Source organism: Dromiciops gliroides, chromosome 3, assembly GCF_019393635.1.
Source record: "Dromiciops gliroides isolate mDroGli1 chromosome 3, mDroGli1.pri, whole genome shotgun sequence".
NCBI classification, from domain to species: Eukaryota; Metazoa; Chordata; class Mammalia; order Microbiotheria; family Microbiotheriidae; genus Dromiciops; species Dromiciops gliroides.
The window spans coordinates 521,659,179-521,684,700 of record NC_057863.1 but is presented as its reverse complement, the minus strand read 5'-3'; the positions used below and the strand labels follow the sequence as shown (position 1 = coordinate 521,684,700).

General features: G+C 36.6%; 1 protein-coding gene across 1 annotated transcript in view; it reads right to left on the bottom strand.

The window, feature by feature from the left end:
• Positions 1-24,265, bottom strand: part of CFAP300 (cilia and flagella associated protein 300) — a 31,687-nt gene extending 7,422 nt beyond the window's left edge. The window contains exons 1-5 of the mRNA XM_043996757.1: positions 23,837-24,265; positions 23,630-23,711; positions 19,906-19,981; positions 5,992-6,158; positions 2,617-2,789 (exon numbers count right to left, since the gene is read on the bottom strand). Of these exons, the coding sequence (XP_043852692.1) occupies positions 2,617-2,789; positions 5,992-6,158; positions 19,906-19,981; positions 23,630-23,711; positions 23,837-23,943 (605 nt within the window). The 5' untranslated portion in view covers positions 23,944-24,265. The remainder of the gene's footprint in view (positions 1-2,616; positions 2,790-5,991; positions 6,159-19,905; positions 19,982-23,629; positions 23,712-23,836) is intronic.
• Between the last annotated feature and the right edge of the window lie 1,257 nt (positions 24,266-25,522).

The window sequence follows — 25,522 nt, the reverse complement described above, 5'->3', positions numbered from 1 at the left end:
CCACTTACTAGCTGTGTGACTTTGGGCAAGTCACTTAGCCCTCATTGTCCTGCTCCCCGCGCCCCCCCCCCAAAAAAAAAAGAACAAAGGTAAGCCATCGAAGGCACTGGGTAGATTTTTCATGACAGTTTGCTGGAAAACATAGATAAGAATCACAGAATAAGAAGGTATTGAGGGATTATTTTCTGTATAGTGCCAGGAACTGCTAAATTTTTTTTTTCCTTTTTTTTTTTCTTCAGGGCAATGGGGATTAAGTGACTTGCCCAGGGTCACACAGCTAGTAAGTGTCGAGTGTCTGAGGTCGGATTTGAACTCAGGTCCTCCTGAATCCAGGGCTGGTGTTCTATCCACTGCGCCACCTAGCTGCCCTTGTCCTCTAAATTCTTTATAAATACCTGAGGCAATTTTAGTAACTTGCCTATGGTCACATAGCAAGTAAGTATGGTCAACTATGAATTTAGATCTTCTAGACTCTAGGCCTAGTGCTCTACCCACTGTACCACCTACCTACAGTTGGAGAGCAAACCTGTAAATCACAGATTTATCAAACAACTGTAACGATTGGAATGACGCCACCTGCTGGAGACTTACTGTAGAAGAGTTCCGCCCATGAAACGAAGGTCTTTGAGGGCAAGACCAGGAGTCTTTTCTTTGGTGTCAGGAAGTGATGCGGGCTAGAAATGTGCTCTCCCTTTAATAGATAGATGAATGTAGGCCTTTCTCTCTCTCTTTACCAAATTCTTATTCTCCTTAATAAATACTTAAAAGTCTAACTCTTGCTAAAGCTTATAATTTATTGGCGACCACTCATTAGATATTTTAGACAGTATAGCTAGAATTTTAGCCCTTAACACTACCAATACCAAATATAGCTTAAACAAGTTGGATTTGGAATTGCTACCATCATAAGCAATTCTTTCTTCTTTTTTTAAAATTTTATTTTTTGTGGGACAATGAGGGGTAAGTGACTTGCCCAGGGTCACACAGCTAGTAAGTGTCAAGTATCTGAAGCTGGATTTGAACTCAGGTCCTCCTGAATCTAATGCAGGTGCTTTATCCACTGTGCCACCTAGCTGCCCCCAGAGCAATTCCTTCTTTATACCTAGATCCTTTCTTCTAGTTTGGTTTTTACTTCACCCTTTGTTCTAAAATAGTTTAAGAGGAAAAAAAAATCTTAGGATAAATTTTAGTATGACAATAAAGAATAACATTTTTCTTTGTGAAAACTGTCAGTGATTTACAAATGATTAATTTTACTAGATATAAAAATAACTTTAAAAAACTAAGGAAGGAAACAAACATTTATTAAGCATTTTACAAATATTATCTCATTTGATCCTCATGGAAAACAACCCTAGGAGGTAGGTGCTATACTCTCCCCTTGTTACAGGTGAGGAACCCAAGGCAAAAAGAGGTTAAGTAACTTGCTCAGAGTCACAAAGCCACTAAGTGTCTAATTTAAACTCAGCTCTTCTTGTCTTCAGGTCTAATATGACAGCTCCCTAACTGTGAATACAACATCTTTGAAGAAGCTAAAAGGAAACAAATAAACTAACCCACTGAAAGTCAATTTGAGATCCTAAGGAATACATACACACACACACACACACACACACACACACAAATATACATACATACATATACACACACATCTCTCTAGAAGGAAAAGCATGAAACAGACCTTGAAGGAAATGGGACATTAGAGAGGTAAGTAGTAGCAAAGCTGCTATTATGAGCCAGTTGAGAACCTACTTCTTCTGTTATTGTTATTAAAGAATTTTTTTTGGGGGGGCAGGTCAGTGAGGGTTAGGTAACTTGCCCAGGGTCACACAGGAATATTCTTTTTAACCTAGTCCAGGTCAATTCCTGTTGATTTTAAAGAACACTTCACTGATAATGTCACATGTTTAAAGACAATACTATGAATGATGTGAGCTCGTTTTATCTATTTAACAATAAATTTTATTGATTTTAATGATTGTGATAAAAAAGTGTCTGAGGCCAGATTTTAACTCAGGTCCTCCAGAATATGGGACTGGTGCTTTATCCACTGTGCTACCTAGCTGCCCCCTATTAAAGAATTTTATAAGAAGTAAAGAAGTTTAGAAGAATTGGGGGCATGGGGGAAAGGGGAAGACCTCATATAGGAGAGACTAAGGAAACAAGAAAAAAATGCAACTGTAAATGTCCTACAAATAGAGGATTTTCACATGTAAGTTATGGAATTAATTATAAAAAAATATATATATAGCATTACTGCTAAGTATAAAAATATAATTTTACTGTTAAGAAAATTCAAATATTGCCCCAAAGAAATGTAGTCTATCTGTAGTGGGGGAAGGGGTAGATAGGTAGCTATTTTGATGTGGATATGATTGGAGCACTGGATATGGAGTAAATGCTGGTTAGGGAGAAGAGAAAGATAACTGATGAGGGCATACGGGATTGAGGCAAGGCCAGCAACACGCAACACCTCAGCCCTACCTGAGGTAGAAGGGATGAAAGTGGGCCACAAGAGAGCTATTTTTAAGTGATTACAAATGGATAACATACAAAGTGGTCAAACAAAGAATTTTTGCATATGTTCAGTCAATTATTCAGACATTAACATATTACCTCACAAGATCCTTATAGATAATCTTTGTTGTTTCCAGATATGGTTCAAGTATATCTTCATATTGACAAAGAAGTCCACCAAGGCAAAGATGTTTAAAAATACAAAAAAGGAACTCTTGACGATCTACTTGGCTGAATATCTCATATTTTTCTGAGTCTTCCATTAGTAAGACCTTATATAAGATGAGAAAATATGGTTAAATTTCAAAGTAACATTGGCTTAGGAATATTTGATGTTTTTGCAAATGTGTTTGGATTCAATTTTTTTTTAGTAAAGATTTTTTTTTCTTACCAGTAGCACAGGCTTATTAGTGAATTTTTTGAAATTCCTGCATGAAGACCAAAAGCCAGAGCAATTGAGATGAGTATCTTAGCTGTTTTCCTTCTACCTTATCATTAGACATTTCATTGAAGACCTTCTCTAGCACCTGCCACACATAATTTCTCTTTGTTCCTACCCTGGGGCAGTAGCCTTATCATTTAAAAATGCTTTTCATTTATTCTTGGTGTTTAGCTTTGTTGTTTTTCTTCAGTCTTTTCAGTCATGCCTGACTCCTTGTGACCCCGTTTGGGGTTTTCTTGGGAAAAATACTGGAGTGGTTTGCCATTTCCTTCTCCAATTTACTTTATAGAGGAGGAAACTGAGGCAAACAGAGTTAAGTGACTTGCCTAGGTTACACAACCAGTAAGCACCTGAGGTCAAATATGAACTCAGGCTTTCCTGATTCCATGCCCAGCACTCTATCCACTGCACTACCTACCTAGCTACCGGTTTTTAGCTCACTTTGTTCCTATCAGCTTATCCCTCATGTAACATCTCTGGGCCTTGGTTTCCTCACCTATAAAAGGAAAGAGTGACACTAGATGATCTCTGAGGTCCCTTCCTATTCCTTCACACCATGTTTACATGTAAAATCGATGTGCTGATCACTCATGAACTTTTCATCAAGTTGGTGGTGTATGTGTGTGTGTTTGTGTCTGCATATAACATGTAATATACCTGTTGACTTAATAGTTACATACATTAAGATTCTGCTATTGTTTTTTCACACTAAAATGTGTTTTTATATTTTATTCTTTTCTTCACATTTATTATGTGTATATATTTTCCACATATATATGGAGAGAGGGGCAGCAGGTATAGTGGATAGAGTGCTGCCCTTAAAGTTAGGAAGTCTTGAATTAAACTCCTGCCTCTGATAGATAGTGGCTGTGTGACCCAGGGCAAATAACTTCATCTCTCAGCAGTCTATTCAAATTTCTAAGAATATGTGTTGTGAAGGAGGTCTTGACCTCTATTGGGAGAGGGAGTTTCTTTATCTGAGAGTTTGCCATACCAATGATATCACAAGGTTAGTCCTCATGCCTGTCCTACATTAAAAAGATAGAACAGGAAAGCACATGCATATTATATGTATGTATACATGCACAAGTATATGTGTGTTTCTGTGTGTGCATGTATAGATGCAATATATATGTATATACAGAGAGAACTGATGTGAGAGCACTTTAAAAATGGCTTCCAAATGCATGGTGGTATAACTAATTAGTTAAGTTGGGACAAATGAGATTATAGGCCTTGAGAGATCATCTGTTCCAACCCCCTTGTTTTACTGATGGAAGAAACCGAGGCCTAGAGAGCTTAGGTGACTTGTATATGATCACATATATTAAGTAACAGAGGTAGAATTCGAAAGTAGGTCCTCTGCTTATAAATCTAGTACAGATAAATCTTAAATAGTTATTAAGTTGAATATCATTAATTGATGCATTTATAGTTAGGACCTTTCCTAAAACAGAAAATCTTGATCCAGAGTTTGATGTTTTGTTGTTATAAAAACATTTTATCAGTAAACTCATAAAAAACAGCATCAGTTTTAACTCAATGTTTCTTTTATTTTCATTTTAAACATCATTAAATATGTTGGTTTTTTAATTAACTTATTATTAAACTCTGGTTCAAGTCTTAGTCCTGTCACTTACTGGTTATATAATTTTGGCCTAAATTTCCTCTTCTGTAAAATAAGAATATAATACAATACAATACAATACAATATAAGAATCAAGATGCAGTCATCTGACTTAAGAGTGTTTGTGAAAAATCAATTGGTTTATTATATACACACACACACACACAAATATATGTATTCACTCATCTGTTTACCTACATGACATGCTTTTAAAACTATAATGCAGTATTCAAACATAAGATATTATTATAAACATAACAAAAATGTTAATAAGTTTCATTGTTTTTAAGTCTTAGATCACACTGTGCTACCTCAGTTGAGCAGGTTGTCAACTTTATAAATGGGTCCTGCCTATTCTCCAAAAAAGCTCTGGTACACAGTGTTCCCTTATAATTACTTGTTGATTGAATAGCATATCTACCGACATAATTATGTATATAGGTAAACTATATCATTAAGTGATCAGCAAATTATTAGATTGCAGAAGTTGCTATTTCCCTTCTCAACCTAACAATTTGTTTTTTGTTTGTTTGTTTGTTTTTTAGTGAGGCAATTGGGGTTAAGTGACTTGCCCAGGGTCACACAGCTAGTAAGTGTTAAGTGTCTGAGGCCGGATTTGAACTCAGGTACTCCTGACTCCAGGGCTGGTGCTCTATCCACTGCGCCACCTAGCTGCACCCCCAACCTAACAGTTTATTTAAACAACAGCTACTGTGAAACATAATACAGTGGAAGGAGCACAGGCTTTGGAGTCAGAGGAGCTGGATTCAAACTCCAGCTCTTAGTCAGTGACCTTGGTCAAGTGACTTTACCTTCTGGGAAAGTATTCCTCATGTGTAAAGAATGGGTTGGACTAGGTGGTTTTAACTAAGGTCCCATTAAGCTCTACTTTTATTATCTGTGATGAGGAATCCTTATCTTACAAAAGTAATTGTGGGGGGCCGCTAGGTGGCGCAGTGGATAATGTATGGGCCTTGGATTCAGGAGGACCTGAGTTCAAATATGACCTCAGGCACTTGACCCTTACTAGCTGTGTGACCCTGGGCAAGTCACTTAACCCTCATGCCCTGCAAAAAAAGCAAACCAAACCAACCCCCCAAAAGTGTGTTGAACTTAGAAAAACGATAAGATTATGCTTCTCTTCCAAGGCTAATTGTTTCTAAATAGTCTTTTGAAGTCCCTAAGGACACCTATTACTTAATACAACAAATACAATACATTAGTCAAGGACCATTTGGGTACAGAGCACAGAGATGGGAGAAATAGAGTAGTTTTAAAAATTAAGGTGAGGACAGTAATGCCCAAATAGATTTGGCATGTACATAAGCAGCATATATTGATCATTGCCAAAGGTATGAAAATTACTCTTTAAAATATTCTAAAAAATTGTTACAACTGTACTTACTTTTCTTAACTCATCAGAAATGAGAAAAGGATCACAAAAATTATCCAAGCACTTAACAATATGTCCACTCTCTCGAACAATTTCTTCAGAGTATAATCGGTCAAAAAATGACATTGAAATTTGTGTGCAGGGAATACTTATGGCTTCAACCCTTTTTACTTCTGTTCCTGAAAGATGGTATTTTACAGAAAAATAAATTCAACTATAATCCTAAATTACCTCCAAAAGTAAAATTCTCAGAATATCACAATTAAGGGCCATAGTAAATAAAATAGAATCTACTATTCAAGAATCTATTAAAATGAAATTGTTTAAAGACATTTCTTTAAGATTTATATTGAAGAACATATAGGTTCTTTTCTTTTTCCCCTAATCATCTTTAGAAATAGACCTAGTAGTGCTATTCCTGGGTCAAAGTGTATAGGCAGTTTAATAACTCTTTGGGCATATAATTCCAGATTGCTCTCCAAAATGTTTGGATCATTTCACAATTCCACCAACAACGAATCAGTGTCTCAAGTTTTCTACATCCCCTCCAACATTTGTCACTTTCCCCTTCAATCATTTTAGCAAATCTGATAGGTATAAAATGATATCTCAAGGTTGTTTTAATTTGCATTTCTCTAATCAATAATGATTTAGAACATTTTCTTCATATGACTATAAATTATTTTGATTTCTTCACTGGAAAACTGCTTTTTCATATCTTTTGACCATTTATCAGTTGGGGAATAATTCATATTCTTATAGATTTGACAAAGTTCTTTATATATTTGAGAAATGAGATCTTTATCTAAGAAAATTTTCTATAAAATTTCTCCCCCAATTTTCTTCTTTCCTTCTGATCTTCATGACATTTATTTGTACAAAACCTTTTAAATTTAATGTAATCAAAATTATTCATTTTACATCTATCTTTGCTCTTTCTCTTGTTCGCCTATCCATAAATCTGATAAATAACATGTTCCATGTTCTTAAAATGTTCTTGTAATATCTCTCTTTATATCTAGGTCATGTATCCATTTTGACTATATCTTGGTGAATGGTGTAAGATATTGGTCTTTGACGAGTTTCTGCCATACTGCTTTCTAATTTTCCTAACAATTTTCATGAATTTTTATCCCAAAACCTTAAGTCAAATAGTTGAAGTATTCATCATTTCTAGCATTTACTTCATTTTTGTTAGCCATATTTTAAAAAAATGTAGCAAAAGGTTCAATAATACAGACTAAATGAAAGGCAGTTTAGTGTCATTTAGGAAAAAACCAATATGCTGAATTATACAATGTCTGAAGGAAATACAATAAAGATTATATTTTTCAGGGGTTATTTCCATAATATGTTACTAAAGAATAGGATGAACTCACTCATAAAATCAAAGAAAGAAGGAGTATGGATTAGAAAATAGAATTCACTGCAAAAAACCCCCAAAAAAACCCTTTACAAAAAGGAGGCGGCTAGGTGGTGCAGTGGATAAAGCACCGGCCCTGGATTCAGGAGTACCTGAGTTCAAATCCGGCCTCAGACACTTGACACTTACTAGCTGTGTGACCCTGGGCAAGTCACTTAACCCCCATTGCCCCGCCAAAAAAAAACACAACAAAACAACCTTAAAAAAAAAAAAAGAAAATAGAATTCAGGGGCAGCTAGATAGTACAGTGAATAAAGCACTAGCCCTAGATTCAGGAGGACCTGAGTTCAAATCCGGCCTCAGACACTTGACACTTACTAGCTGTGTGACCCTGGATAAATCACTTAACCCTCATTGCCCCGCAAAAAAAAAAGGAAAAAGAAAAAAAGAATTCAACAATATTTTGTGTATAAGTAATTCACTTGATACATAAACATTTACACAGATTTTGAAATGGGGGTTACATCAGAATCTATTTATATGCTTCAGATGAACTAAAAAAAGCAAAAAACAAACATGATTTATTATATTATAGAAATAGGGGCATAATATGAGATAAACAGGAAAATACATTATACTTAAAGGCACCATAGATTATTAATATATCACTATCAATACTTTCTAGGTTTGTATATGCAATGACTAAACAGCATAGCATCTAAATACTTAAGGACATATTTAACTGAATAAGGAAATATTTAATTGAATTGTAGGTAAAAATAGACAGTAAAAATATAATAGCAAGAAATCTCAAAACACCATTTTCAGGCCTAGAGAAATCTAACAAAAAGATAAATAAGTATGATATTATAGATTTATTTTAAAATTATATTTCTCAAAAAGCTTTGTTAACGTAACAGAAACTTAAAAAATAATAAAAACAACAAATAACTCTCCCCACAAGACCAAATTAGAAATTCTAAAAATTGGAGAGTAACAAAATTGAAGGAAAAAAGGCACATTGTACTGGTAAATAAAATTAGAAACTTTAAAAACAAATTAATAGATAAATAATTAATCTGATTTTTAAAAAGAAGGAAAACCAAATAGTAAAATTTACAACTCAAGGGGCAATAAAGAAAATTATTAGGGACTATTATGCCCAATTATATGTCAAAAAAACCTGATAACTTAGATGAAATAGATGAATATTTACAAAACATATGAAATAGCCAATTAATAAAAGAAATAAGATTACTTAAATCACCTAATATAAGAAAAATAAATTGTATAAGCCATAAATAAATTACCCAAAAGGTGGGGGGACAAAAACTCTAGGACCAATTGGATTTACAAGTGAATTCTATCAAATATTCAAATAACAATTAATTCCCATATTATATAAACTGTTTGCAAAAATGGGATAAGAAAGGATCCTTCTAAACTCTTTCAATGATACAAATATGTTCTTGATTCCTAAGCCAGGGAGAGACAAAGACATGAAAGAAAACTTTAGACCAATATCCCTAATGAACATTGATGCAAAATTTTAAAAAATATTAGCAAATAGCCTACAATGACAACATATTAAAAAGATTTATACAACATGACCAGGTTAGAGTTATATCAGGAATACAGAGTTTGTTCAATATAAGGAAAAATATAAACATAACAGACAATATTAATAAGAAAAATAATAAAAATCCCATCTATCAATAGATATTGAAAAGACTTTTGACAAAATCCATTACTTATTTCTTTTAAAAAAATTAGAAAGCTGGGCAGCTAGGTGGTGCAGTGGATAGAGCACCGGCCCTGGAGTCAGGAGGACCTGAGTTCAAATCCAGCCTCAGACACTTAACACTTACTAGCTGTGTGACCCTGGGCAAGTCACTTAACCCCAATTGCCTCGCTAAAAAAAAAAAAAAATTAGAAAGCATAGGAATAGGTAGTATCTATTTAAAATCAAGAGTGAATACTGTATCTAATAAAGAAAAGTTAGAGGGATCTACACTAAGATTGTTATTATTCAGTATGGTGCTAGAAATGCAGCAATAAGACAAGAAAAAAAATGAAGGGAATGAAGATAGGCAAAGAAGAAATAGAAGCATCACTTTTTGCAGATGATAGTTTATCTATAGAATCCTAAAGCACCAACTAAAAATTAATTGAAACAATAAATTCAGCAAAATTGCAGGATATGCAACAAATCTCCCTATATCATCAGTCTTCCCATACACTACCAACAAAACCCAGTAAGAAGGAAGGGTAAGAGAAGTTATATTCCAAATAACTACAGAATACATAAAATATATGACTCTGTGACCAAATTATACCCAGGAAATGCATGAAATGCAACTACAAAATATTCTTTAATGAAATACAAAACTAAGTAATTGGAGAAATGTTAAATGCTGATGTGTAAGTCATACCAATACAATAAACATGAACAAAATGCTAAAAATAATTTACTTATTTATTCAGTGACAAGTCAGTTAAACTACCAAAGGATTATTTTGTAGAGTTAGAATAGGAAAAATATTAAAATTTATTTTCAGGAATAAAAAGTCAAGAATTTCAAGGGAAATGACAAGTAAAAGTGGGAAGGAAAGGGTCCTAGGAATTCCAGATATCAAACTACACCAAGTAATTATTAAAATGATCTGGTACTGGTTTAAAAATAGAGAGAAAGATCAATGAAACAGATTGGATTCACAACATATAAAAGAAAAATGAACATAGTAGCAATAGTGTTCAATATATCTAAAAATCCCAGGTATTAGAGTAAGGATGGATTAAAACAAACTGTTGAAAAAACTGAAAAACTGTCTGGAAGAAAGCAGGTATTGATTAGCACCTCATACAGTATAACAAGAGAAGCTCTAAATAGAAACATAATTTAGGCATAAAGTTAACATCATAAGCAAATTAAAAGAATAAAGAAGAGGGAGCAGCTAGGTGGCACAGTGGAGAAAGAACCAGCCCTGGATTCAGGAGGATCTGAGTTCAAATTCGGCCTCAGACACTTGACAATTACTAGCTGTGTGACCCTGGGCAAGTCACTTAACCCTCACTGCCTGGCAAAAAAAAAAAAAAAAAAAAAAAAGAAGAGCAAGGAAGAAACTACCTTTCAGATATATGGAGAGGAGAAGAGTTTATAATAAAAAAAGAGGACAACAAGGCATAAAATGGGTAATTTTGATTATAAAAAAATTAAAGTTTTGCACCAAGCAATCCAATCCGGTTAAAATTAGAAGGGAAAAAAGTAACTTGGAAAAAAAAAAATCTCTGTAATCACATTTTCTGATGAAGGTCTCATATCCAAGATGCCTAAGGAAATGATTCAAATATATCAGAGTAAAAGCCATTCTCAAATTGATAAGTGGTTAGAGGATAAGAATAGGAAGTTTTCAAAGGAAAAAGTTCAAGCTATCAATGACCATTTGAAAAAATGCTAATGCATTAATATTTATAGAAATTCAAATTAAAGCAATGCTAAGGCTCCACCTTATATCCATCAGATTGGCAAAGATGATAAAAAGGAAAATAACAAATGTTGGAGGGGTTTCAGGTAAATAGACACTAATGAACTGTTGGTGGAGCTGTGAATTGGTCCAAGAATTTTGAAAGCATTTTGGAAATAAATACAAAAAGTTATTCAACACTGAATGTTCAGCTTTACCACTATTAGGTTTATACCCCAAAGAGATCACAGAAAGAAAAAAAAGGACCCATATGTACAAACATATTTATTGGAGCTCTCTTTGTGATGTCAAAGACCTAGAATCTGGGTGAGTTCTCACCTACTGAGAATGGCTAAAAAAATTATGGTATATGAATGTATTGTTAAGCCATAAAGAAATGAGTGGCTTCATCAAGATTGGGAAAACTTGTATGAGCTGATGCACAGTGAAGTGAATGGAACCAGAACAATTTAAACAACAATATAAAAACAAAAACAATGTTGAAAAATTTAAGAAAGTTGATGAATACAATGATGAACCATAATTCCAGAGAACTTAAGATGAAACTTGCTAACCCTATCTCCTAAAAGATGTATTAGAGGCCAAAGATTCAGAATAAGACGTATAATTTTACACATGACCAATACGGCAATTTGTTTTTCTTGAAAATGCATATATATTACAAAAGTTTTTTCTCTTTTCCAATAGTGGCAGATGGGAGGTGGAGAGGGAAAAATGCTTATTAACTGAAAAAATTTAAAAAGCAATGCAACAGAGTCCACAAATATTTCTAAAAAGTATTTATTTTCTCTCTCTCCTCACCTTCCCCAAGAGAAAGAAAAAGAGAAAAACAAATTCTTTGTAACAAACATGCATAATCAAGAAAAACAAATTCCCACATTGCCCATTTTAAAAAATGTAAGTATCATTCCACATATGGAATCCATCACTTCTCTTTTCTAATTCTTCATCATTGGTTTGCTAGAATCATGGTTGGTCACTGTGTTTATCAGAAATCTTAACCAATATGCATGTATTAAGTACCTACTATGTTCAAGGTACAGTGTTGGGTGCTAGAGTTAAAAGACAAAATGAAAAAAAAATCCTTGTCTTAAGGATTTCACATTCTTCTTTATAAGTCTACTTTAATGCATAGATCAGAATCATTTATATAATTAGGATATAAATTACTTTCAGGCTGAAATAATTACTTTCCAATGTATTCACATTACTAATGGTGCTTAAGCTCCTCGAAGCAGAAATAAAAATTGGGTCCAACTGAGTCACATCAGCTATCTACCTAAATTTCCCATTAGAACTGTTTTTTAAAAAAATTTTCATTTCTCAATTGTATATACTTCCTGATGCATTTCTATGAAGGAAGAGAGGGAAGAAGGCAGAAAGTAAGGCATGGGAAATTGGAGATAAAGGTAGAAGATGAGGAACAAAATTAAATCTATCCCTTTGACTTGAGCTTTTTGCCAATGACTTTTGGTTGCAATAGTCTAATGGCGAGTTTACTCCTTTCCCTGTCATTTGCCTTCTTTCATTCTAGTCTTGAGCCTTGTAATTGTTTGCACTTCCTGATACAGGGTCAAATAATTGCAAAACACTTCAAAGGTCATCCTTCAGCTTAGCCTATGATCCACTAACTTTGGGGTACACAAGAAAGATCAGTGGACTCTAGCTATTTCATCCCATTTTCACAAAAAGTAATTTTTCCAGTACAGTAACAATGTCTAGATGACTCTATGATTCTAAGTTATTTCTTCTTGGGACTTGCCTTTGGCCATATCTTGTACTTGATGGGCATCCTATTAAACATCTGGATGCAAACCAACAATAATGTAAATGTGTTTCTAAAGAACTTGTCAACAGACAGAACAAACAATTTATAATCTATTTAATTTTTTTCCTCACAAAATTTTGCTTTACACTATCTACAGAAGAAGGGCTTTCTAGGTAAAGATAGATTTTAGTCAAGCTTTATCCAAATTATCATAAGCTCTTACTTGCTGTGATGTTTTATTGTATCACAATTTCACAATTGACTCCCTAGATCTATTTCCTCCTTCCCTAGTCATTCAATCCTGTATTCTGAATATCCCATTTGTCCCTTGAAAAATGGGTCATGAAGGTGTGGGGAGTTCTTTCAGAATTGGAGCTTTGTGGTATCATGAAAAATGTTAATCAGGAAACTAGAATTCAAATCTCAGCAGTTATTGACTAAATGTGTGATCTTAGGTAAGTCATTTCACTTCCACTGGGCTTTAGTTTTCTCAAATTTAAAACGAGGAAGCCCCTTCCAGCTCTATGTCTTATTATTATTTATTATTAGAAGCAGGCTAAGGAACCCCATTCAGTTACAGAAAGATATCTAAGATAAGAATATTGTTACCGCTGTCAATGCCATTGGCTAAATAAATTCTATTTGTACATCTCATATGGTAGGGTTTTGTTGTTTTAATTCACGGTGGCAAAAAATGGAGATGCAGTGTTTTCCTGCATCCCCTTGTTCCACTTATTGCTTAGTTCTGATGCCTCTTTTGCCTGAGGAGAAGATTTAAGCTATGGCAGTGAAAGTCACATAGGATCATAGATATAGAACTGGAAAGGATAGTTTAAGTTCATCTAGTACATACTTCCCTACCTCATCCCCCCATTTTACAGATGATGAGGACAATGAGATCCAAGGATGTCAAGTGATTTGCCCAAGGTCAGTCAACTAGCATTTATTAAGGGTCTACTTTGTCAGGCATGGTGCTAAGCACTGGAAAAAGAGCTAGTAAATAAAAATAGCTAACAATACCGAGCACTTATTTATATATTCTTTAAGGTTTGCAAAGTACTTTATAAACATCTCATTTAATCGTCACAACAAACTCTGGGAGGTAGGTGATATTATCTCCATTTAACAGGTGAGGAAACTGAGTCAGACAGGTTGACTGACTTTTCCAGAGAACATAAAGTAGGTTTTTTTTTTTTTTTTGGTGGGGCAATGCGGGTTAAGTGACTTGCCCAGGGTCACACAGCTAGTAAGTGTTAAATGTCTGAGGCCGGATTTGAACTCAAGTCCTTCTGAATCCAGGGCCAGTGCTTTATCTACTGTACCACCTAGCTGCCCCCATGTAAAGTAGTTTATGAGGCAGAATTTGAAGCCAGGTCTTCCTGACCCTAGCACTTGATGTATCCTAGTCTTTTAACTATGAAATTCAACCTCTGACAGTCAATGTTGGAAATACAGTCCTTGGGTTGGCTGGTTTGGAGGTTAATAAGAATAGCATTTCCCTGAGAGTAAAGCATAAAGTAGTGACTAGATACAGTGGCCACCTGCAGCAATCTCTGAGCCCAGGAATATGAAACCTGACACCACTTCCATTTCTTCTCCCTCCATTTGCCAGGAAGTGATGGGACTAGTTGTCAAGATTTTAGTTGTTTTGATGTTAAGCTTCAAGCCAACTTTTACACTCTACTCTTTCATCCTCAAGAGACATCTTAATTCCTCTTCACTTTCTGCCATCAAAGAGGTATTGTCTGCATATCTGAGATTGTTGATATGTCTCCTGGGAGAGTGCTGCTAGCTAAATGAAGTACAACCTTCGGTTATTTCTGTGGTGAAAGCCTCTGGTTTTTTTGGGAGATAGCTAAGACCCATGCTATGACAGAGTTGACTTGGTAGACTAGTAACCAAAAGAGATGGGCCTAGAAATAGAATTACCAGCTGTGGTGCTACAAAAATGCATTGCACATATATTAGAGGCAATTAGGAAAAATGGTGGATAGAACCATACCCTTTAGAGGCACTGAGTGGGTAGTGTTGGATCTGGAGTAAAGAAGACCTAAGTACAACTTGACAAATTATTTGCTGTGTGACAGTGGACAAATTCCTTAATATCTGTCATCCTCAGTTTCCTCATTTGTAAGATAGGGACAATAACACCCACTGCCCAAGACTGTTATGAGGATAAAACATATTTACAAAGCATTTTTCAAACCTTAAAGCACTATATAAATGTTAACTGTTGTTATTATTACTGCCAACTTTAATTTAGGTCTGATCCACAAAAGAGGGACACCAGTAGTATTGCTTCTGCCAGGCTTGAGGTAAGAAGGCCCTTCATCAGGGTGGTGGCAGTGTCAGGGAAGAGAAGGGTAACGTTTCAAAGATATAATCAACAGCACTGGACAGAGAATTAGATGACTTGGGAGACTGGGAAGATGTTAGTGGCTTTGACTGTAATAGGAAAAAGTTGGAAGAGGGTAGGGCATGGGGAAAAAATAACAGATTTGCTTTTGGACATGCTGGGTTTAAGATGTCTATAGTACATCTAGTTTGAGATATCCATAGTCAGTTGGAGATGAGACTCGAGGTTAAGACAGAGGGTTGAGGCTGAATAAATAGATCTGAGAATCATAACTGAATTATCTCTGATGGCATCACCAAGTGAAACAGTATAGATGGAGAAGAGTACAGAGCTCAGGACAGAGCTTTGGGAGACTCTCACATTAGAAAGTATGAGCTAGAAGAAGATCCAGAAAAGGAGACTGAGGAATGGTCAGACAGGTAGGAGAGAACCAGGAAAGAATAATGTCATGAAAACTCAGACAGAAGAGAATGTCAATAAGAGAGTAATCAACAGTGTCAAAGTATGCAGAGAGGACAAGAAGGATGAGGACTGAGAAAAGGCAATAAGATTTGGCAATTACGAGATCATTGGGTATCTTTGGAAAGCAGTTTCCACTGAATGATGAAGTTGCAAGCCAGCTAGCAGAAACTTAAGAGTGAGAGGAAATGATGTGGTGGTACTAATAGTAGGAGGGCTTGTTGAGAAGTCTTTTAGCCAAGAATGGGAGGACAGATATGGGATGATAGCTACGGGGGGGGGGTATGAGTGGATCAAATGAGGATTTTTTTGAGAATGTGGGAGCTGTTTGTGCTACCTGTTTGCAGGTAGCAGGGAAGCAGCCAATACATAGGGAGAAAGTGAAAACTAATGAGAGTGGGGATGAAAAGTGGGGCTAATCTCAAGACAAGATGGAATGGGATCAAAGCATGATGTTTGCCTTGGCAAGGAGGGCCACCTCTTGAAGCTAGAGATGGGTAGAGATAGTAACTGACGGCATCTGAAAGATATGAAGTAAGGAAAGAAGAGGAAGCTTTCAGTAAATGCCTCATTTTTTTTTTTCAGTGAAAGGCAAAATTCTTAGCTAAGAGTATGGAGTAAGTGAAGAGTCATGGGAAATTTGAGGAGGGATGAAAAGATCTGGAAAAGCAATTGTGGTGAGTACATTAGTGAATTGATTAGGGAGGTGTAAAAGGAATTACCTGTAGGGCAATTTTACATCTGTAAATTGTAAAAGGACTATCTTGCAACAGTGAGGTCTCAGTTGGGATTTTTTTTTTCAGTTGGGATTCTTTAACAAATTTGTAGTAGAAATCTTTGGCACAGTTTTGTGATTTTATCTAGCTTTGTTCAGCAGTACATGAATAGGAGTGAAGGTAGATGATGATGGAAGGAATTACAAAGCTGGGGCTAGGCAAAGCAAGTCCAGAGATAGGATAAGAGGACAAATGACTTGAGAGGAATATAGGGTAAAATTATATTGGTTCATCAAGAGGTCAAACGGGGAAGGGAAGAGAGTGTAGCCAGTGCAAGAGAGATGGCCCGGGGAAAAATAATCGGTGGAGGGGTTGCAAGGCAGAGGAAAAGGTGGAATGATAACATTACAATCAGATAAAGCAATTTCAGAGTTCATGAACCTACAAGTGGAGCACTTGTGGGTGATGGTTAGATGAAAGGTATGAACATCTCTGTGTATAGATGAAGTGGGGTAGAGGCATAGGTCATGGGAGATATGTTGAAGAACTGGGAATTTAGGGTGTCAGTATGTATGTTGAAATCTCCTAATATGAGGGCAAGAGTTGGGGAGAAGAGAGACTGTGAGCCAGGTGCTGAACTAATTAAGGAAAGAAAGAATGTCAGGGAGGTCAGTGGATAAAAGGTATTACAATCATGATTTGGTGATAAATCTTTATGGATTGAATCTCAAAGCAAGAGAGGCTGAGTATTTTCTGGAGTTGTTTTTTTTAAAAGTCTGTGCAAAGACAATAAAGTGCCTCAGGGCACTTTACAACAGTAGGTCCCCTGTACAGGACTTATGGGAGACTATAAGTAGTAGTTTCACAGGATAAGAAAAGTATGGATAGGATGGGATCTGCAGCAGTGGAGGGAATCCCCTCAATGATGACGGGATTCATATGACTCATATGACTATTGAAATATTAAATATAAAAGTATGAAATATCAGCAAGTTTGTTTTTATTTCATGCTTTAATAAATTATTTTCATTTAAGGCTCTATTATTACAAACAAGATGACAAAATCTCAGAGTTGGAAGGGAATCTCAGAGTCTACTTTAGTTAAACCCATCGTTGATAAAGAATTTCTTCTCCAACATATTTAACATTGAGCCTTTGCTTGAAGACCCTTCAAGGAGGGGGAACCCTCTGCCACCTAAGGCAGCCTATTCCACTCTAACATAGCTCTAAATTTTAGGAAGATTATACCAAACCTAAATCTCCTTTAATGAAACTTCTACCCAGTTCTCCTAGTTGTGCCCTCTGGGACCAAACAAAAGTCTTAACCTTTCTTTTAGGCAACAGTTCTTCAATGACTTAACCACAACTCTCCCTCATCTCCAATCCCCCCCAAGTATTCTCTTCTCCAGTCTAAATATCCCAAGTTCCTTCAACTAATTCTCATATGACATCAGGTTTTTCTATTAACCCCTTTTTGCCTCCTATATCAGGTTCAGTCTATTCCAAAGTAAGTGGTAATGGCTTATATGAATGCTGAGAAGTAGGAGATGGCATGATGAGACTGAAGTACAGCTAGTAAGCCAATGTAGCTGAAATATAAAGCAAGTGAAGGGGAAATATACAACAAATAGAAAGGTAATCTGGATCCAGATTGTAGAAGGCTTAAATACTTACACTTTAAGTTGTTTCTACTTTATACTCTGTGGGACAGGCAGCCACTAAAGGTATTTAAGCAGATAATGATTTGTCTATTAACTGTGTACTAGGAAAATTATTTGGGCAACTTCATGAATAATGAAGTGAAGAAACTGGAGTAAGTGAAATAAATTAGGAGGCAATTACAAGAAAAATGAGTTGTAATTTTTATCAGTGGAGGAAGGGCTCACAACACTGAAATCACATATCTTTTGAAATATTGAAATATGATGAGCAAAATATTTTTCAAGTCCAAGCATGTGAAAGAACCACTGATAAGAAAATTAACAACTTTAAGATTACTAGGAACAGTGACACACAGGCTCATCAACTCTTTAGAATTTTCTTTTAAAGTGCTGATAATGATTGGTTTTTATGTTGATAACTGGGTTTGGGGAAGAAAACCTGGGTTCAAGTTCTGCTTATGAAACATATCAGTGATATGGCCATGGGCAAGTTACTTAAACTTTCAGTACCTTAAGACTGTAAGTTACAGAGCTGCTGATATATAGTGGTTGTGGGAGTTTGAATTCTAGGAGTTTCCTACATCAATAAAATCATAGGTCAGGCACCCACCCCGGACAGTTATAATAATAAAATTGTTCACAGCTACTCTTACTAATGGTTTGCTTATAAGTGAAACTAGTGCTGTTAGTTTCTATTTGTTGACAGAAATATGCTAGAGTTGACTTGACTGTCAAACAGAGAACATTTACATCTCAGAAATTCAATGTTGATTATCTGCTAGACTGAAGAAAATGGAGAAAATGTTAATAAATGTTGATTAAACATAAAAGTATGTTGAGTACTTTTTTTTCTTTCAGAAAGCCAGTTGTTAAACATTTACCAACCCACAGCTAGTTTGTTCAGGAAATGATCAAAAGGAAAAACTGTCTAAGATTGAGAGCTATCCAAAAATGAAATGGACTGCTCTATGACACTATGATTTCTCCCTTGCTAGGTGTCTTCAAGTGAAAGCTGGATGACCAAATGTTGTAGTGGGGATCTTTGTTCAGGTAAGGATTGTGCTGGGTTGCTTTTGATACTTTCCAACTCAAAGATCCTAAATTCTGTGGCTGGATATAGCAACGTAATAACAACAAGAAGAAGAATTTATTTACATGCCCCTTTATGGTCTGCAAAGAGCTTTAGAAGTATCTCATTTTATCCTCATAACTGGCCTGGAAGGTGGGTGCCATTATCATTCCCAATTTACAGATGAGGCAGGCAGAGGTTAAGTGATTTGCCCAGTCACAGAGCTGGTAAGTGTCTAAGGCCAGATTTGAATTCAGATATTCCTGATTCCATTTTCCATACTGTATCCACTATTTCACCTAGCAGGAGACATAGTTATTTGCGTATAGGTCATAGAATTTAGATCTGAAAAGAATCTTAAAGATCATGTTACCCTACAGCAATATTTTTCTTTCATTTTTTTATTTTAATAGATAACTAATACCAGATTTGTTGGGGAAAGAGGGAGGACAGAGCTAGGTTTTCTAAATCAGAAAAGCCTAAATTCTATGATCTTTTTCCTTTGCAGGTACATGGATAGCTAGTACGCTCAATTTCCTGAAGGCAAGAATAGTGACAGTTTAATCATAAGTACTAAAGATTGCTAGATTTTACTTACTTTTAGTAAAGGAAAGCAAGATCTTTAGCAGACTGGTTTTTCTTTTGGCTGGACATGAGATTTCATTAGGGTAGGAAACTCCCAGTGTGGAAACTCCCTTTACTAATGTACTAATGTAACAAAGAGTCTTAAAAAGATGGGGAGGGGTGTGTGTGGCAATATGTGTGTGTGTGTGTATATATATATATATGTATATATATATATATATACACACACACACAACTGGTATGTGTGAGAAACCAGAACTTAACCCAGGTATTCCTGATTCTATCCATTATTCCATGTTGGCTCTCTAGCAGATTAATATGTTAGTTATTTCACCAAGGCAAACATTTACATTGTTCCTTTTATTCACAACATAAATGAGAAAAAATGTGAAGTAAAATTGTCTCCTTAGAAAAATTGGAAAATAATCATAAGGAAATATTAATACCAAATTCCAGTTATTTACCTAACTTAGTCCATTGTCCAGAAGAATCTGAAAGTAATTTCAAATCTGAAATAACATTTGGGTCTCTAAAAAAAGCCTAAAATATAAAATAGGAGAGAAAGTTAAGCAGTTTATTACTAATAACAAAAGTGTAATTTCTAATATAATTACAATAATTGACTTTTCCATGTGAACTATTAAAATTTTCATGAAAGAACCAGATTAAAAACCTCTCTAAAAACTAAAGAGGACCTGTGTAAATTAGTGTAAAGTCTGAGAAATTTTTAGAAGAATTAAAGTTTTATTAATTTCACAAATATGCAATACTATGAAAAAAGCTAACAAAGTATATTCTGATGACAGGTCCTTTGGGATTTAATAATTATATAATTATATTTGGTGAAAATACCATATTTGTATATAAAAGGATTTTTTCAAAAAACTTTGAAAACAATTTTCTTATAATACTAATCATAAAGCAAATCTTTTAAAAAATAGATAGCTCAAAGTTAAACTTTAACATATAGGCTTCAAATTTTAGTGCAGATGTGACCTTGGAGTAATACCTTTCCTGATCCCCATCCTCCTCAGTGCCCTTTACTCCCTTACTTTACCTTGTATCATACTTAGTTGTAGATACTTTGCCACAAATGGCACGGATGGTCCTTGAAGTTACAAACTTTTATTTTTGCCATTGTATCTCTTACTACTACCAGTGTGCCAACTGATCAAATAATCAAAAATTCCAAATTGTCAGGGTTCAAATCGAGATTTACCTATATTTACTCATTTTTTAAAAAAAATTTTTTTTTTTTAGTGAGGCAATTGGGGTTAAGTGACTTGCCCAGGGTCACACAGCTAGTAAGTGTTAAGTGTCTGAGTCCGGATTTGAACTCAGGTACTCCTGACTCCAGGGCTGGTGCTCTATCTACTGTGCCACCTAGCTGCCCCTATATTTACTCTTGATAATATAAAGTGGTGGTGGTACTTATTGGTGAATAAATTCAAATTAGAAGAGTTTAGGAAGAAGGTATTACCCATCTAACTCAGTGGGTATCCTTGACTCTGTGAATTTTGGGACATTTAATCAGTTCCCACATTTGCAAAAGGGGGAAAAGGCTGCTTAAATCATCTGAAACATGTTAGAATAGATAAATAGGGGGCAGCTAGGTGGCGCAGTAGATAAAGCACCGGCCCTGGAGTCAGAAGGACCTGAGTTCAGATCTGGCCTCAGACACTTGACACTTACTAGCTGTGTGACCCTGGGCAAGTCACTTAACTCTCATTGCCTCCCCCCCCAATTAGAATAGATAAATAGGAGGTTTTACCTTAGAGGGGGAACCTAAAAGCAATCCTACTCTACCTGTTCCTTGTATTCTGGTGAAAATTCTAATATAACTGTGATGACATTATTCAACAGAACTTGTAAAGGAAACAATATGTTCTTGTATTCTGAAGTGCCGTAAGGTTAAAAAAAAAAAAGGTAAACTTTTTTCCTCTTCATTATTTAGAATAACACCGGAACAAATAAAAAATAAAACATAATTTTTTTAAAACAATATAAGCAGAGATAAAGGGTTTGGCGGTTAGTTGTACCTACCAGTGTAAGGAAGTTAATTGAACTTTAATGGGGGATTTTGAAGGGAAATTCACAAATCTCAATTGTACCTAGTATTTTGTCGAATTTAGGGATTTGGAAAGAAATGTGGGCACAGGTTACAACTATAAAGTAAATGGAAGGTTTTTTAGTAAACCTCCCAAAACTCAAACATCCAAGTAAGTTTTATATTCTTCAAAGGAATCATCTCGGAAGCCTATATATACCAACTTTAAGAAAACCATTTTGTAGTATAGTGGAACACTGGATCAAAAGTCAGGGGATATGAGTCCTGATTGTGGCTTTGCCAATTACCAGGTATATACCCTAGAAAAATCTCAGCCTCTCTTGGGCCTCAGTTTCCTCATGTGTGAAATGAAATTTGGACTAGAGGCTTTCTAATAGTCTTCCCAAGTACAGATTCTATCCTTAAAAGCATTTTTGAAATTCCTTTGGTTTTGGAATAAGTCTGTGATATATATTCTTTAGAATATACTAAATGATGACAATCATTTTTTGAGGCTGGATTTAATTTTTGGAAAAAAACACAAGTAGTTCAGAGTTTTGTCTCATGAATAAGGTGTATAATACAATTTTTAGTTAAAAAACAAAAACCCATTGAGACCACAATGTAATGAAGCTGATTTTCTTGTTTGTCTTTTAAATTGGCTTTAAAGGCAATTCCAGAAAAAGAATTATGCACCCCCCCACTATCCCCTCCAAATTTGAGCAACAGCATTGTCATGGGAATAAAGGTATTATATAAGCTTCTTAAGGGAGCTACTTTAAAGCACAATATTCATTTGAATGTACAGAATTCTGGTATATATTGATATCTAGTAATATTTTTAAAATATCATTACAGTCAGAAAGGAGGAAGACAATAAATCCTTTGTAATTTTTTCTGTCATGAAAGCCTCATCAACAAGCATCCTGTTGGCAGAAGCCCCGATGCATCTTACACTTCTTTTGGAACTTCATAATACCTGACACGGCACAAAGACTATCATTAAATCAAGTTTATATATGTTTATTGCTGTCTTCTAAATCTCCACTGATGAAATATTTAAGCATGTTTGGCAGAACCGATTGAGAATAGCTTTGGACATGCAATATTAGAATTCTTAGATCTCTGGACTGGCAGACTTAAAGACAGCTTCTAGAAATTGTTGATAGTACTCTATCACCATTCATCATCTGTCCTATTATCTTTTCTTTTACTTCTCTTCTGTTCTTTTCTCACCCCCTTTCTCAATCTTTACTCATTCAATTTCTGAATGCCCATTATAAGCACTGTGCTAAATGCTCTCAGATATGTCACAAACAACATACAGCAGGCCAGTTACACCCAACTGGAGGCTGCTGATTCTCCTTGAGGCGGGAAACCAAAGGCAATCAGGAAACCAAGGAAACCAAAAAACGATACGCAGGGTAAGTTTTGAGTGACATGCTTCGGGGCTAGTCCTAGCCCCCCAAATCGTGAAGCACTTAGATTTCTGTTGTATCCTCCTACTTCCCTTATCGGGATTCCTTCCCCCAGCCTCCTTTTAACCTAAAAACCCTAATACACCCATTCAGGGTTCCCTTAATGATTCCACTTGTGGAACCTGAACTGAATTAAAACTCTGAAGGCCGTTAACTAATAATTGCTAGCAGAAGCTGCAGGGTTCGGCCCCTACCCAAGCACATCTGCATTTCAAAAGAGTGGTGAGAAGGCTACAAGAAGGTGCTCTTATGGATAAACTAGCCTAGTTAACATTACACTATTACGGTGCTGAAAGGGTCCCCAAGACAACCGAATAGCCTTTTCCCCTCTGGGGGTGAATGAACCGAAGACAAGGAGTGTCTGGGGCTTTTTTGGGGCTGAGGGTGGCAGGGGAAGGGAGTGCTTTCTAAACTGGACCGTAGGGATTATATAGACACCACGTTTCCATTGGGGGCCCAAGAAAATGTCATTTCTTGAAATGTTCACAGTGACAGTGAAACGTTGGGGACTTTACATTTTAAGATGCCGATAGTGGTTTCCCCCGCCCCGCTCATCCTCATACTTAAAGGCTGACCCCGCCCCACACGGGAGAAAGACACCACGTGAACCCCAAACGCGGAGTTTGGGCTACTTGAGTCCTGAAGGTCCGAGGCGGACTTTACCATAAGGAAATCATCTTTGCAATAGGTCTGGAAATTCTCGTCAAAGCCGAACGCCTGCGCACAGAGCCTTCCTTGCATAGACCTGGGTCAGAGGGGACAGACGAGAGAGCAGAGGGTCAGACCTAGGTCGGTAGTTCGCCCCCGCCCCGCGCCTACGAGCCCTGGACGCCGACTTCCCTCCCCGCGCCCCGTCCGCCTCCCTCTCACCACTTCCGCAGGCGCAGGACTGTGTCAGGGGAGTTGAGGGACTGGAAGGTTCTCTGAGGAAGGAGCCTGAAGGTGAAGTTGGACTTGTCTCCAGAGTGAGCCGCCATGCTCGCGCTCTCTCAGTTTAAGGTCGCAGGGGATGTTGTCATGGAAACGAGGTCGCGGCTCCGGGGAGGCCCCGCCCCTTCAGGCCCCTCCCCTCTTGCATCTCGGAGCTCGAGGTTCCGAAGATTGAGTGACCTGTTGCGATGCAGTTGGGGGAGGGGGACGACAAAGTCACAGCCAAGTGGACAAACTTCCCTTCCTTCATCCCCAAAATGTGGCCTTTCTGCCTTGTTGTCTAGCACCCGGAGCTGAACTGGATGCCCCCGAGCATGTCGAACTCAACGTATCCAGACTATTAACTATCTTTCCTCCCTACACCCTCGCCTTTCATTCTTCAGGCTGCAGCAACTCTGACTTTCTCTTCCATGGCCCCAAGCTTGACCCCTCCCCTTCCCTTTCAACTTCCTTTTCAGGCTTGCCTTCCGTCTTTAGAATGTAAGCTCTCTGAGGACAGGGACTATTTTTCTTTCTCTTCGAATTTTTGTTTCCAGTGTTTAGTGAAGTGCTAAAGAACAACAGCAACAAAAGTACTCTGATGAAACAAAAGTAGGCACTTAATAAATACTGTTGACTTCCCAACATCCCTTTCGCTATCTAGGTACCGTAATCAGTACAGTCACCCAGGTCCTCAACTTTAGCGTAATCCTGGACTCCTCACTCCCCTTCACCTCAATCAGCAGCCAAATCTTGCCCTTTCTACCTTCCTATCATCCCTTGTATCGGACACATTCTCTCCACTCACAGCAACCGCCGGGTGCAAGCCTTCTAATGCTGCAATGGCTAATTTGATCCTTCCGAGTCAAGTCTCTCACTGCTTGGTTCATCCGCCATCCTGCTGCCAAATTATTTTTTTCTGACCACATCACTTACTTGCCATGCTCAGTAGACTCTAGTGGTTCCCTAAATTCAAATGAAAATTCCCTGTGGGCATTTAAAGCTTTTCACTAACTGGCCCCCTTTTACCCCACAGCCAATCTGTTGCCAAGGCCTCTCGGTTTTACCTTTGCTACAACTTTCAAATGTGTTCCCTTCTCTTCCCTCTCACTGCCCTTACCCCTGGGGCAGTCCCTAATCACTTCATGCTTAGACTATTGCAACTGCCTATTGGTGGGTCTCCCTCCGTTCAGTCTCTACCAACTCCTTTTAATTCTAGTTCCTTCACTCACTGGTTTGTACGTGTCTGTTGGTTTGTTGTCTCTCTCAGATTTTGAGCTCCTTGAGGGGAAGGACTGTTTTTGCCTCTTTTTGTACCCCTAGAATTTAGCCAAGTGCCTGGCACATAGTAGGTGCTTATTGAATGAATGACTGACCTTTTCAGTCTTCTTATACTTTTACCGCTGTCTCTGCCCCTCCAACCCCCAACCCATCCAGTTATACTGTATACTGGTCTATTATTTTTACTTTCCTTCCTCCAGCTTTTCTGGGCTAATCCTTATTATACATTCATCACTCCAACAGAGTTGAAATAGTACTTCATTAGAAATAAGAAGACTTTAGCTTGAATCCTGCCTTTGCCACTTACTGCATGACCCGGGGCAAATCACTTTGTTTCTTAGCTCTAAGAGTCTTCACCTTTAAAAT